This window comes from Grampus griseus, assembly GCF_964374135.1.
Source record: "Grampus griseus genome assembly, chromosome: 12".
Taxonomy (NCBI): domain Eukaryota; kingdom Metazoa; phylum Chordata; class Mammalia; order Artiodactyla; family Delphinidae; genus Grampus; species Grampus griseus.
The window spans coordinates 27,092,587-27,107,735 of record NC_139006.1 but is presented as its reverse complement, the minus strand read 5'-3'; the positions used below and the strand labels follow the sequence as shown (position 1 = coordinate 27,107,735).

The 15,149-nt window shown below is 50.3% G+C and overlaps 1 protein-coding gene across 1 annotated transcript; it reads left to right on the top strand.

The window, feature by feature from the left end:
• The first annotated feature begins 6,884 nt into the window (after window positions 1-6,884).
• On the top strand, window positions 6,885-14,950 carry LOC309830782 (protein DGCR6). Its single transcript, XM_082667574.1, has 5 exons — window positions 6,885-7,040; window positions 7,127-7,287; window positions 13,174-13,274; window positions 14,141-14,281; window positions 14,813-14,950. The coding sequence occupies exons 1-5, from the start codon at window positions 6,931-6,933 to the stop codon at window positions 14,894-14,896; spliced, it is 597 nt and encodes a 198-aa protein (XP_082523700.1). The 5' UTR covers window positions 6,885-6,930; the 3' UTR covers window positions 14,897-14,950.
• Window positions 14,951-15,149: the final 199 nt, after the last annotated feature.

The window sequence follows — 15,149 nt, the reverse complement described above, 5'->3', positions numbered from 1 at the left end:
TGATCTGCTTACTCAAAACCCATAACTCAAGCCTAATCATGAGAAAAACACCAAGTAAATCCCAGCGCAGGACAGTCTACAAAATACCTGACCAGACCTCCTTACCAATGTCAGTGTCATAGAAACAAGGAGAGTCTGAGAAACTGTGAAAGCCCAGAAGGGCCTAAACAGACATGATGAGTAAATGTCACGTGATACCCTGGATGGCATCCCGGAAGACAAAAAGTTAGAATGAAGGAAACCTAAATGAAATATGGACTTCAGTTAATAATAAGGTATCGATATTTGTTCATTAATTGTGACAATTCTGTACAAAACACTCTCTTGCAGTGTGATCTGGTCTCTCGCCAATCCTTTGTCCTGCTTTGGGGTGGCCCCATTCACAGGAACAGTCTCTCTCACTGCATCCAGGGCCTCCTGGAGCAACTCCAGGCTGATACCACTCAATGTCCATTTTACCAGAAAGGGTCTCGCCTTCCCATGAAAAGCCATGGTCTAAAATGCCTTTGGCTTGGGTCACATTCTCATTCTTGAACCCATCAGAGCACCAAGAGATTAGAACATAGGATTGGCTAGATGTGGATCAGAAGCCCATCTTCAATGTGGGTGGAATGTGGGGTCTGCCCTCTGGAAATGTTTGGATTGAAAGCGGGTAACAAGCAGTTCCCCCAAGGAAAGCTGAGCTGCTGGACTTGGCCATGAGAACAAATACCCAGTCGGGGAAAGCAGCTGCTTCTGTATCACTGACAGATCACTGCACAGCTGTGGAATCTGAAGCCCAAAGAAGGAAGGGGTTCAGTTAGGGTCAGGGGCTGCAGCCACCCATCCACGGCTCTTGCTGTCCTCCCTTGATGGCAAGAAGCTCTTCTACTTGCTAAAATAGCAACTTTGCTGTTGGTGGTAAACTCCAGGCTCTTGCTTTGGGCATCGGGTCCTCACATCAGAGACTGGCCCTGGTTGCCCGTGTGCCTCAAAAGGCACACAGACTTCATTCACGTCCCTGGTGGTGGGAGCCCAGGAGTCACACCTGCCCCCTGGCCACATTAGTCACCCATTCCTGAAGAACAAAATTGCTAATGTTCCAGTCTCTTCTCTCTCCTTTACAAAGAGCTGAGACCAAATGCTGGGTGGTAAGTAAACTCTTGCTCAGTGAAGCAGTGGGAGCTTCAAGGGTTATTCCATGCCACACAATCCACAGTTGGCAAGCTTTCTGGAGGACACAGGGGCTGAGCCCTAAACTTACATGGCTCACTGAGACCATGTGGCCTCAGTGAGAAACTGCCCATTGGGAGGCCCAGTGGCCCTCATATCTTTGAGTCTTAACGAGTATGAGTGTCAAAGTTTATTACAACTGGAAAGCCAAATAATTTTAGGGTAATAGTCTGCTGTTTGGATGTTGTGACCAGGGCCACACTCCATGTTCGGAGGGTTATTACCTCTCTTGGCCGGCTACGAGGCTGTGAGGGAAGAGACACTTCTCTCAATCACATGCATGTAGGGAACGGAAACATCCAGGGGGATGTCTACGCTGCCCAGGTAGCTGTTCAGTTGCACAGCTGCATGGTCAGCTCAGTAATTGGCAACAAGAGCTTGACAGGGCCCAGGCTGGCCTGAGCTGGAGAACCACAGATGCCTGCCTGGATGCTCAGAGGTCAAGGGCTATCCTGTCTGAGACTTGATTTTCTACTGATGCCCACTCAGATGGGACAAAAGATTCATCAAGTCCCAGGAGGGCCTCAGTAGCCCTCAAAAAGGCAGCACCTGAGGGCCAGCCAGTCACTGCACCCAGTCCTGAATAAATCCACACATGTCTTCTGAGTGCCCTCACGTCAGAGCTGTGCTGGAACCTAGGTCTGCCCAGGCAGAGTGGGGCCAGCACCATCCTTTCCAGGCAGGAGGGAAGGCTGACAGAAACTGCTTGATTTCTGATGCCCTCCACAACCCTTGACTGAGGTTGAGTTGGATTCGAAACAGAGACAAGTACAGACATTCATTCTTCTCTCAGAGCCCAAGACTGGGGGGCAGAAACACAATGATACAGCTCACCTACCTGACTAATGTGTGACCTTGGGAGAATAATGTCCATCCTGGAAGCCTCAGAGAAGGAGAAGGGGGATGAGGGTGGGTTATGCTTAAACCTAAATCTAACCCTAACACCACAGCCTATAACCCTAACCCCTAACCTATAACCCTAAACCTAACAACCCTAACCTTGGACTCTAGACCCTCGATCCTGATACCTAAACTCTAATCTCTGACCCTGACCCTTTAACCATCACCCTCTATCCTGATTCTCCAACTCTGACCATAATCCTAACCCTAACCCTGACCCCTAAGCCCTGACACTGACTCTGACCACAGACCTAAACCCTAGCAAAGTGGATACTGAGGGATGTCTCTATAATCTCTCAAATAAACCAAGGGAATAAATCTTTATCATCTTACATTTAGTAATAGTTTCTTAGATCTGACACGAAAGTACAAGCAATGAAAGAAAAAAATAGATACATAGGATTTCCTCAAAGTTAAAAACTTTATCATATCAAAAATGCTATCCAGAAAGTGAAGACAGCCCACAGAATGGAAGGAAATGTTTGCACATTTTATATCTAATAAAAGTCTATTTTTAGAATGTATCAAGAAACTTACCAGGGACTTCCCTCCTGGCACAGTTGTTAAGAATCTGCCTGCCAATGCAGCGGACACAGGTTCGAACCCTGGTCCGGGAAGATCCCGCATGCTGCAGAGCAACTAAACCCGCGTGCCACAACTACTGAAGCCCTCGCGCCTAGAGCCTGGGTTCCGCAGTAACAGAAGCCACCACAATGAGAAGCCCGCACACTGCAACGAAGAGTAGCCCCCGCTCACGGCAACTAGAGAGAGCTTGCGTGCAGCAACAAAGACCCAACACAAGCCAAAAGAACCTAATTAATTAATTAATTAACTTTTTAAAAAGAAACTTAACAACAAAAACACAAAGAACTCAATTTTTACAACGCACAAAGGACTTGACCTGACTCTTCTCCAGACAAGATATACAAATGGTCAGCAAGGACATGAAAAGATGTCAAACATCAGTAGTCATGATGGAAATGCAAATGAGTACCACGATGTAATACCCCTTCAAACACACTAGAATTGTTATTGTCAAGAAAAATAAAAAATAATGAATATTGGCAACAAGGTAGAGCAAATGGAATTTTTTTTTTTTTTTTTTTTTTGCTGTACGCGGGCCTCTCACTGTTGTGGCCTCTCCCGTTGCGGAGCACAGGCTCTGGACGCGTAGGCTCAGTGGCCATGGCTCACGGGCCCAGCCACTCCACAGCACGTGGGATCTTCCCGGAACGGCGCACAAACCCGTGTCCCCTGCATCAGCAGGAGGACTCTCAACCACTGCGCCACCAGGGAAGCCCATTTTTTTTTTTGCAAATGGAAGTTTTAACCATTACTTGTGGAAATGTAAAATGGTGCAGGCTATATGTATAATATTTTGATATTTCCCCAAAAAGGTAAATGTACAGTACGATATGGTGCAACAATGTAACTCCTAGTTATAGACACCAAGGTATTGAAAACAAGGGTTCAAACAAAAACTTGCACATCCATGTTAAGGGAGTGGAATATGACACCACATATATGCCTCTTTGGCATAAGGATTATTTTGAACCAATTAATTTAAAAAAACAGACACAGGAGAATCTCTGAAATTCGAGTAGAAGTTACCCTTTTGGGGAGGGAAATTTACATTTATAATGGAAATCTACATTTATAAAGGTGTCTCCCTCTCAGTACCAGGAATAGAAGGGTGACTATCTCAAGAAACTCTTATCAGTGGAGAAGGCCCGGACTTAAATCTGCATAACAACCATACTCTTTTTTTACTGTGCTTTGCCTGATAACCTCCTTTAACCGGGTTCCCCCCTCGCCTAACACCTTTCTTTTGCTTTTAGCGGAGGATGGCATTTGAGGAGCTGGCTTGGGCCATTTCAGGGACTTACTCAGTTTTCCTGGGTATCTCCCAAATTCACAGGATGTATGTACGTTATTAAGCTTCTGATTGTTTTTCTTTTGTTAATGTATCTTATAGGAGTGATCTCAACTAAGAACACAGAAATATAGAAGTAAAATTATTTTTCCTCCCATACACATGCAATTAAATACTATTTAGCAATGGAAAGAAATGAACCATCACCCTATGCAAAGACATGGATGAATCTTACATGTATAATGCTAAGTGTGACAACCAAAAAAAAAAAAAAAATTGCAGGAGACTGCAAACAGGAAAAGGGTTTATTTGGGATCTTAAGAATTGTGTTTGGGAGTGTCCACTGGAAAAAAAAAAAAGCACAACGTGAGAGTTGTGAGTTATGTTTTATTTGGGGGCAAAATGAGGACTATAGCCTGGGAGACAGCCTCTGAGATAGCCCTGAGGAACTGCTCTGAAGAGGTTGGGGTGGGGGTGGGGTCAGTATATATGTGATTTTGGTGAAGGGAGATACGTGCAATCAAGCACACATGTTGGCAGAAGATTGCAGCTGGTCGTGAGGCGGTTGCTGCTAGTCACAAGGAGCGGATGTCTCAGTTAATGATTTTAGTGCTTTTCTTTTTTTTTAATTAATTAATTAGGCTGCATGGGGTCTTAGTTGCAGCACGTAGGATCTTTCATTTACAGCATGTGGGCTCTTCGTTGCAGCACACGGGCTTCTCTAGTTGCAGAGCAGGGGCTCGGTAATTGCGGCGCGTGGGCTTAGTTGCCCTGTAGCGTGTGGGGGTCTTAGTTCCCCGACCAGGGAATTGAACCCGTGTCCCTTGCATTGGAAGGTGGATTATTAACCACTGGACCACCAGGGAAGTCCCCTTCTCTCGATATGAGAAAATGCAAGAAATTGGGCTCATAAAATCTCCTGTCTGAAGACCTGTTCTGCGAGTTTTCCCAGAGCAGAGTGCCTCATTCCTGATCTCTACCCTGAACTCCTTTCAGGGTGTGTTTTGAGACTGCAGTGGCTGGTGACCTCATCCTTGCAGAGCCAGATGGCGAGTGACAATTTTTAGTTGGCAGGAGACACAGATTCAGGTAACCCTTAAAAAGTGTTCTAGGGAAGAGAAAGGGTCAGGGGCTTATAAAGACAAAAAAGACACAAGGTTGTTAAAAGTTGCCTGGCAATAATTGTTATTGACTCTGGCGGGAGTAAGAAAATATTTGTCCTTAAGAAATCACGAGTCTTGGGGACTTCCCTGGTGGCGCAGTGGTTAAAAATCCGCCTGCCAATGCAGGGGACAAGGGTTCGAGCCCTGGTCCGGGAAGATCCCACATGCTGCGGAGCAACGAAGCCCGTGCGCCACAACTACTGAAGCCTACGCGCCTAGAGCCTGTGCTCCACAACAAGAGAAGCCACCACAATGAGAAGCCCGCGCACTGCGACCAAGAGTAGCCCCTGCTCGCGCAACTAGAGAAAGCCTGCACGCAGCAACGAAGACCCAACACAGCCAAAAATAAAAAATAATTAAAAATAAATAAATAAATTTAAGAAAAAAGACATCATGAGGTTTTTTTTAGGGTAAGGATTGTTGCAGCAAAACTAAAAATGAAGTTTTGCCTCTCCTAAGAACAAGGAAAATAAAGGGAACAGTGAACAGGCTAGAGAAGAAACATAACCTGGCCTGAAAGAGTTAATCCTAGTTTTATTTTAACTGTTACTAATCTGTAGTGTCTGTAGTTAGAATTGTCCTTCACAAAGCTAACCTGTCACCCCAATCCTTTGTAATTTACATTCTGCACCTGGTATTTGCTCCCCCTGTAACCTCTTGTAGCAAATCACCCCTTGTAGTTGTTTGCATTTCAGAAAGGAGGTCGCAGACCGATAACCCGGGCTGGGGGATGCAGTTACCGGGTTGCTTGACTCCAGCGGTGACTGTTTTGAAATAATGCAAGAAGAATGTATGACCTTCACCATTTTGATCCTTGTCACTTACTTCGGATTGCGAACTCCCCTATAAGAATCCCTGTAATTCCCCAGGAAGGTTGGTGGGATGGGGCACAGTTCTTGAGGCACTAGCCTACTGTCTTCCCTTTGCCTGGCAAAGAAAATTAAGCCTCGCTACTTCCTAACTTCCAAACCTCTGTCTCCATATTTTTATTTGGCATCGGTGCACAGGGAGCCAAGATTTTTGCAACAGGCTTGGGATTTAATCCTTGTGGAGGTAGATGGCAAGTGCCAATTTTTAGTTGGCGGGTTTACTGTTACCATTTTACTCTAGCCTTTGTGTAAAATTGAAAAGTCTGAAAAGAACCAATGTTTTAGAAGAAGCAGTGTCACTTGTAAACATCCTGCCACCTAACTGGACAGCCTCTTCTTCTCCACCCATGACTTGACAAAACAGGAAGCTCTCAACACAGGCCTGAAGAAGGTGGATTTCACAAGTCACTGTGAATTAAAACTGTTCTAATGCAATGGAGCTACTAAATACATATGCTTGTTCTTAAGAAAAATTATAAAACTAACAAATCCTTTACTCCAGATATAAAAAATAAAATCTATTAATCACTACTGTAATTTGATTCCAGAAAAATAGCCAACTGAAGCAAAAAAAAGCACAGGCTGCCCATAGCACGGTCTACAATGTAGGGCGGGGGTGGGGGCGGGGCGTAGGTCCACGCCCACCGCGCGGGCGGGGGAGAATTCTCAGAAATCTCGCGATTTTGAGGCTGTGGAGTAACGCCTCCGAGGTCGCGTGGGCGGGGAGGCAGGGTAAGGGGCGGGGACAATGCGGGACGCTCCCCGGTGGGGCAGAGACAGCCTCCTTCTGGGTGACGCAAAGGCGGGCCGCGCTGTGCTCAGAACTGTCGTGAAAGGGGGCGGGGCGCGCCGCGCTGTGGACTGACGTAGAGGCGCGCGTCGCTTCGGCGGCGGCTGGCGGGGTGTGGGCGCCATGGAGCGGTACTCCGGCGCCTTGGAGGAGGCAGTGGACGGAGCCCGGCAGCAGGAGCGGCACTACCAGTTGCTGTCGGCACTGCAGGGCCTGGTCAAGGAGCTGCCCAGGTGCGCGGCCTCGGGGCACGCGGGGTGGGCGGGGCCGCGGACAGGCGGCTCGGCCCCGCCCCGCTCACCGCGCCCTCCTCCCGCAGCTCCTTCCAGCAGCGCCTGTCCTACACCACGCTCAGTGACCTGGCCCTGGCGCTCCTCGACGGCACCGTCTTCGAGATCGTGCAGGGGCTGCTGGACATCCAGCACCTCACCGAGAAGAGCCTGTACAACCAGCGCCTGCGGCTGCAGAACGAGCACCGAGGTGCGCGGGGGCGACGGGACGGCCCAGCTCCCCGCGCGAGAGCTCGGCCTGCCCGGGCAGTTCCGGTCTCTGCGGGCGGAGGCCTTCCGCGGATACCGTTCGAAAGAAGCCCTTGAAATTGACCGGATTGAGGGCGCGGGGCCATTGATGACAAATGGGTCAAGTCGGTTTTACTTTGTCAGTTGCAAAGTCATATTTTCGCAGGACATCCAGAAACTCCCTGCTCGCGCTCCCGCGTGCCCTCACTCCCCTTCCAGGCAGGATGGCCCAAGGCCTCTGTGCTTGGTCAGCCCACTGGCAGGTCTGGTGTTGGCGGTTGGCCGCCCGCAGTGATGCCCCGCAGTGTTGACAGCTCTGCAGCGCCCTTTAGTGTCAGTTTCCTTTCCGCAGCGCATCAAGTTCCCTTGCACTGATCCCTGAGGCACCCTCCAGAATCCAAAAACTTTTCCACTTGAGCCACGCGTTTGGCCAAAGCCTTGGGAGCCCTGGCCCCTCCCAGGCATCCCTACTGGGAATGGGAGGGGCCTCCGGAGCCCCTTCCTGCGAGGTATGCTGGTCAGCTCTTCCCGCCCCCTCAGATTTCCCACCTTTCTTATTTTATTTTTTCCCAACTTTTTATTTATTTGAAAAAGGTTAAGTATTTAGAAAAGTTGGAAGTATAATATAATGAATACTTATACGTTCTCCAGCTACACTCAGTAACTGAAGTTTTGACAAAGTTCTTTGTGTCCGTAAGTATGTGCAACACCACAGGGCTTCACCAGGGGTCCTCAGCATTCCTCTAGACCAGGGTTTTCAACAGCAGCGCTGTTAGCATTTGTGGCTGGACAGGTTTTTTTTTCCTTCTTCTTTATTTATTTATTTTTGGCTGCATTGGGTCTTCGTTGCAGTGCGCGGGCTTCTCATTGCGGTGGCTTCTCTTGTGGAGCGTGGGCTCTAGGCGCACGGGCTTCAGTAGTTGTGGCACGCGGGCTCAGTACTTGTGGCTCGCAGGCTCTAGAGCACAGGCTCAGTAGTTGTGGTGCACGGGCGCCGCGGCATGCGGGATCTTCCCGGACCAGGGCTTGAACCCATGTCCCCTGCTTTGGCAGGTGGATTCTTAACCACTGCGCCAGTCCTTGGACAAGTCTTAATGGTTCTTTGCTGAATGTTTAAAAGCATCCTTGGCTTCTAACTACTAGATTATAGTGGCACCTTCCCCCAATAATGACAGCCAGAAATGTCTCCAGACATCCTTGGAGGTCAGCCTTGGTCCAGTACTGAGAACCAGCGATCTAGAACAAGAACGCTCTCCTCTGTAACCACAATGGATAGAAATGAATCATTCCAGGGTGTGTTCTGACATTGAGTCCACGGTCACATACCGAAACTTGTCTCAAATTGTCAGTCCCTTTATAAGGATCCAGTGTGTGGTCATGCATTGCCATTGGTTACTTTGGTCTCTGCTTCTGAAACAGTTCCCAACATTTATTGTGGCGCTGACTTTTTGAAGAGTCCAGGGTATTCTGCCTTAGAACGTCCCCACTGTGGATCTGTTGGATTGCCTCCTCGTGTTGACATTTTACCTCTTCCTCCACTTTCTGTGTTTTCTGTAAACTGGACAACATGACGATACACACATGATAGACATCTGCCCCAGGATTAGTGTGTTTCTATCAGGAATGGATGTTGGGATTTGTCAAATCTTTTTTCTGCATCTATTGAGATGATCAAGTGGCTTTTTGGTTACCACGGTGAATTACATTGATTTTTTAAATTCCTGGGATAAACCGCATTCCTGGGATAAACCTTACTCAGTCATGATGAACTATTATTTTTGTCTGTGTTGGTTTGATTTGCTAAAATCTTAAGAATTTTTACTTCTATGCTAGTGATGGACATTGGCCTGTAGTTCTCTTGTAACATTTTTGTCTGGTTTGAGTATCAGGGTGATACTCGCTTCACAGGATGAGTTGGGAAGTGTTCTCTTTGGTTTTCCAGAAGAATTTGTGTATAATTGGTAATACTTCTTCCCTAAATGTTTGGATGGTTGTCTTTGTACATGTTTTTTTAATATAATTATATTTTATTTATTTATTTTTGGCTGCGTTGGGTCTTCGTTGCTGGGCACGGGCTTTCTCTAGCTGCAGTGAGCTGGGGCTGCTCTTCGTTGTGGTGCCTTTGCTTCTCATTGTGGTGGCTTCTCGTTGTAGAGCACGGGCTCTAGGTGCGCGAGCTTCAGTAGTTGTGGCACGAGGGCTTAGTAGTTGTGGTTCGTGGGCTCTAGAGCACAGGCTCAGTAGTTGTGGCGCATGAGCTTCATTGCTCCGCGGCATGTGGGATCTTCCCAGACCAGGGATCAAACCTGTATCCCCTGCATTGGCAGGCAGATTCTTAACCACTGCGCCACCAGGGAAGTCCCTGTACACATTGTTATTGAGGAATGAGATGCATACTCACAAATCCAAAGTACATAGCTGATGCCTTTTAACGCTCAAATCATGCCACATTTGGCCAGTGGAAGAACAGTGGGCTGGCTCCTGTGTCCTTTTGATGTGTCCCCCTCATTCTTGGAGCACTTCTTGCTTTCTGGTACAGGAAGGTGTTCAGGCTCATCTTTTCTTGTTCTTTCCCAGCCTCAGCCCCTCTTCTGACGGCCTGCTTCCAGCTTCCCCACACCAACAACCTTCCATCAGGATGGACCTTTCCCCTTTGCCTCCGTAAAACTTTCCCACTCCTCCTGCCTTTGACTGGGTCTGTGCCAAATGCAGGCTGTCAGTAAGTAGTATTTGCTCTCGTTTTGGTGATTTTTGTTTATCTTCAGAGCTTAGTAGCTCAGGGAGCAAATCAGGCACTCAGAATAATTTTTTTAAAGGGAGAGGGGGCAGCAAGGGAAAAAGCCATGTCTCCATGGAGCCCTGGTTCCTTTTAGTGGGGAGTTTTGATAACTCTTCAGACACTTCGCTTCTTGTCCTTTGGAAGGTTTTGTGCTGTCAGCAGCGGGAAAGTGCCTGTGACTTTCTGCTTTTCCTTCCTCTGACTTAGCAGGTGGTGGTTGGCTGCCATTGCTTTCCTTGGTCATTGCAAAGGCCAGGCCCCCGCCCGGGCAGTGGGTGCAGCTCTCTTTTTGCCTCTGGTTGCTTGCCCTGTGGAATCTGGAAGTTGACCTGAGATTTGTAGCGACGTTGATAAATGGGGTGAAGATGACATTTCCCTGCATTTATCTGTTTTCTTGCATCCTGCCTCCACACGTTGTAAATGTTAACTGGGGAGTGTCTTTCTCATCTCTTTGTTATGGAAATGTCTTGAGGGTGGCCCTCAGCTTCAGACTCACTTAGTGTGATAAATGCCATAGTCGAGATGTGCACGCACTGCGAAGAAACAGGAGATTGGGGAACCTCAGGGGTCCTCCAGAGAAGGGCTGTAACGTGAGGTCTCTGCCGAGGACCGAGTGGTGGCCTTGTGTCTTATAGCCGGGACCCCTCCTCACAGGGGAGATCTGGCCACTTGACACTTACTAGTCTAGGATTTTGGCTGCATAGTGTTGAGTGTTCTGTTTTGTGATTGGTTTCTTTCCATCCCATGCTACCTTTCTCTTCTGTCCAGTCCTGTACAATTAGTGGGGACTGTGGAAGCTTTCCTTGGTGGTCGTGGTGGCCCCTCTTGGAGCAACACAGACTCCCTGGCACATGGCCTCTGCCGGCTCATGCCATCTATTGAAAAATTAATCAATAGTCAATCTAAGAAAGAAATGGAAAATTATAGTCGATCCAACCTGAGGATTCTAACCTGGAGACAGTCTTTCCGAAAGCTCTGAGGACTGTTCCAAAGAGGTGAGGAGGGAGGCCAGTATATATGTGATTTTGGTGAAGGGGTACATGTAACCAAGCATGCAGCTTGGTAGAAGGTTACTGCTATTCACGAGGAACAGATAGCTTAGTTAATGGTTTTAGTGCATTTCTAAGTATGGGAAGATGCAACAAACTGTATTCATAAAATTTTCTCCTGAAAATATCCAAGTGTCTGAGGGCCAGTTCTGCCAGTTTTCCCAGAGCACAAAGTGCCTCATCCCGATCTTCACCCTGAATTCCTTTCAGGTAGGTCAGCGACTGCAGTGGTTAATGACTTGATTCTTGTAGAACTGGGTGTTGGGCAACATTCTCTCTGTTACAGTCCCTTCTCTTTCAGTCTTTTTTTTTTTAAATCAGTGTTACTTTATTCTTTTTTTACAATTAATTAATTTATTTTTGGCTCTGTTGGGTCTTCGTTTCTGTGCGAGGGCTTTCTCTAGTTGCAGCGAGCGGGGGCCACTCTTCATCGCGGTGCGCGGGCCTCTCACTGTCGTGGCCTCTCTTGTTGCAGAGCACAAGCTCCAGACACGCACGCTCAGTAGCTGTGGCTCACGGGCCTAGTTGCTCCGCGGCATGTGGGATCTTCCCAGACCAGGGCTCGAACCCGTGTCCCCTGCATTGGCAGGCAGATTCTCAACTACTGCGCCACCAGGGAAGCCCCTCTTTCAGTCTTAATTTCGACCAAGGTTTGGGAGGCATTTCATGACCAATTTGTCCCACGGTGTTAGGAATGCTCATTCCCAGGTCAGGCGAGGATTTCCTTGATAGGCCACTCAATGTGCTGTTACCAGACTAGACCCCGTTAACTAACAGTAGCCCAAGGCCTCCGGGCTGCCTGTCCTACTAGTCTGTTATTGCCCTGTTGTTGCTTCTTCCCACATCTAGAGCTACACTATTACAATCCTTGATCTTACAGAACTATATATTTGGTCAGTTGTTTCAGGTCTTATAGTCATCATTATCTTTATTGGAGGCTCAGCCACACATTTGGTCATTAAAGAAACAATAATCTTGTAAAATAGGCAGAAATATAGCTAGTGACATTAATAAGGTCATCAGTAAATATTTAAGCTGAGAACTCCAGCCCAGTGTCTCCCCAGGTCGTCTGACCAGTCTGTTCTGCACCAATCGCTGTCTTTAAGGGAAATGATATTGTGGCCTTGTCCATAAAGTCCACCAAAGACATCTGCACGTACAAGGCCAGTGGTGGGTCATCATGACCCCTTAGAGGACTGAGAAAGGAATGTTACCTCCTAAGGAGTTACATGGCTGGCACCAGAAGGAGAAAAATTGATCTTTGTGGTTGAGCAGGTATTTCTGCCATTGGGGAGTCTGGTTCATGCTTAATGCAGATGCACAATGTTCAGTGGAGGGAAGGGAGGAGGCTCAAATGAGCAGAGAAAAAATTTTATTTAAATGTTGCGTGTCTTAACTTAAAATATGAATTTTATTTCATCACATCCTTGGGCCCCTCAGGGTCTGTGCTCAGGGTCTGTACTCCCTCTAGGAGCTGTGGATAGGGTACAGGGTGGCTCTGCACCCCTCACCACCACCAAGGGCAGCACTGAGGGGGAGTGACTGCCACACCCCAGGGCAGAGGCCACTCTCCTCGTCCTCCTTTCCCAGGCCTTTGCCTGGGTGGTCTTTTGGATGTCTCAGTGGATGTCCCTTGGATGATGGCAGGTCACGCTGGACTCCTGGCCTGTAGCCAGCATCTGAGCCTAGAAACCTCTAGACTGCAGTCTCCTCCCTCCCTATCCACAATTCTCTGAGCTCAGGCTGCAGCCCTGGCTCCACCCCCATAACCATACACTTGGCCTCACCCTTCTCTAGTGCCCTGGAGCCCTGCTGCTGGAGAAGGGCCGTACCCTGGGTGAGGGCCCGCCTGAGTGGGCTGGGGGCTGGGTGTCCAGAGCTCCACCCAGCTCCCAGTGCAGGCCTCCCTCACGTCCACGCCTCTGCCCTGCTTCCCTGTGGTGGTGGGACAGCTGGAGCAGGCCCCCTCCTTACCCCTCTGCCACCTGCTGATAACCCCTCTGGTCTCGTCCCCTTCCAGTGCTCAGGCAGGCGCTGCGGCAGAAACACCAGGAAGCCCAGCAGGCCTGCCGGCCCCACAACCTGCCTGTGCTCCAGGCGGCCCAGCAGCGCGAGCTAGAGGTAGGGGTGTGGGCAGGGTGGGCACCACCTGAGCTCTGCTGAGAGGGCCGTAGAGGAGGGGCTCCGGGTGGCTTGGGAGCCACTGGCCAGCCTGGGCCTCAGCCTGGGGTGGGCCGCGAAGGCTCCATGTGCCCACATGTGGCTCTTCACTGTCGGGGGTTGGGGTGTGCTTGGAGTGGATGGAGAGTGTGTGATCCCCCCACTCCCCTCCTCCTGCTCCTCGAGACAGCAGCTCCTAATGGGCTGGGCCTGTACAGGGCAGGTGTGAGTGGGGGCCATTGTGCCCCATGGCCTTGGGGATGAGGGCAGTGGTGGGATGATGGAGCCAGCAAGTCCTGCTCCCACGTTGCCTGGGAACAACGCAGAGGCCCACCCATAACCAAGAAGCCACCAGTGGTGGGGTGCATGTGGAGGCGTGTGCAGGGTCCCAAGGCAGCCCCAAGCCAGGGCATGCAGGGAGGAGGTGCTGAGCCGGGCTTGGCCGCAGCTCCAGTGGGGAGGAAACATACGCAAAGGCCCAGAGATGGTGGCCAGCTTGACAGTCAGCAGAGGTGGAGCCAGCATCTGGCCAGCTCATGGTGGTCCCGAGCTGTCAGGGCTGGTCGAGGCCTGGCACAGCAAAGGGAGGACACCTGACAGGAGGTGCTGGAGGAAGGGCATTTGGGGCAGGTCATCTGAGCCCCTCTGCAGGGTTCTGTGTGGCTAAGGAGGGACGGACCTGGGTGCAGTACGGGATCCATCCATAGTCTGGGAGCTGGATCCACTGGGAGGTGGGGAGGGGCCAGAGGAGGTGACAGGCCAGGAATGTGTGTGTGAGGCACTGATGGGCAGGAGGCTGAGCCCCTGAGCTGCCTTCACCGTGGCAGGCGGTGGAGCACCGGATCCGTGAGGAGCAGCGGGCGATGGACCAGAAGATTGTCCTGGAGCTGGACCGGAAGGTGGCGGACCAGCAGAGCACACTGGAGAAGGCAGGGGTCGCCGGCTTCTATGTGACCACCAACCCGCAGGTCAGTGGCACAGGCCTGCCCCGGCACAGCCCAGGGGATGTTGGTCCCCAAGGCTAGATTCCATATGGGGTTTTAGCTGGTCGCTGGGAGCCCAGGCCCAGGGTGTGTGGACACAGGGGACATGGTGAGTTAGGGAGGCTCCAGGAAGGGTTTCTGCGTTGTGCTCAGCATGGAGGCTGGTCACACTGCCTCCGCCACAGGAGGGTAAGCCACGTGACCACAGGGCATTGCCCACCTTCCCCGGGTTCGCTATGCCCTACAGGGCCTCGTGTGCAGTTCCCCTACATCCCTGCACACACCTCCACTTACGCCAAGCCAGGGCAACTGCAGGCCCTGCCACAGGTGGAGTCCCAACACCTGCCCCTTTCTGGCAGGCGGTAGCCAGGCTTCACTGGAAGTCAGCCCCATGGGCTCAAGCCTGGTGCTCTCTAGGTCCTGGTATCTGCCCTGGGTCCTTGGGTAAAGGAGGCTGCTTCCTGGGGCCTTTGCCAGGGCTAAAGGGGACCTCACAGTGGCCCCTCTGCATCCCAGGAGCTGACGCTACAGATGAACCTATTGGAACTCATCCGGAAGCTGCAGCAGAGGGGCTGCCAGGTGGGGAAGGCGGCACTATGAGCAGGCAGGGTTCTTGCCAGTGACCCGCTGCCCATCTTGGCTGGGAAGACAACCCTGTTCCACAGTCACCAAAGGCAGCAGAAAGCTGAGTGGCGCTCATCTTCCTGAAGTCTGGCCACCACCCTCCCAGCTGCTTGCAGGAGGGGCACCCCGTGAGGAGAAGCTAGGTGGACCTGGGCTGCGTCTGCCACCCACCTTCACCTGGGCTTTTTTATCCAAAGCTAGGGTGGGAAGGTAAAGGGAAGAGTGGGCC

What these genes read in the sequence shown, in the direction of transcription:
- LOC309830782 (XM_082667574.1), top strand. Translation starts at nt 6,931, where the DNA reads ATGGAGCGGTACTCCGGCGCCTTGGAGGAGGCAGTGGACGGAGCCCGG. An exon ending in CCCAGCAGCGCGAGCTAGAG is followed by an intron (nt 13,275 to 14,140) that starts GTAGGGGTGTGG and finishes TCACCGTGGCAG; the next exon opens with GCGGTGGAGCACCGGATCCG. An exon ending in ATGTGACCACCAACCCGCAG is followed by an intron (nt 14,282 to 14,812) that starts GTCAGTGGCACA and finishes TCTGCATCCCAG; the next exon opens with GAGCTGACGCTACAGATGAA.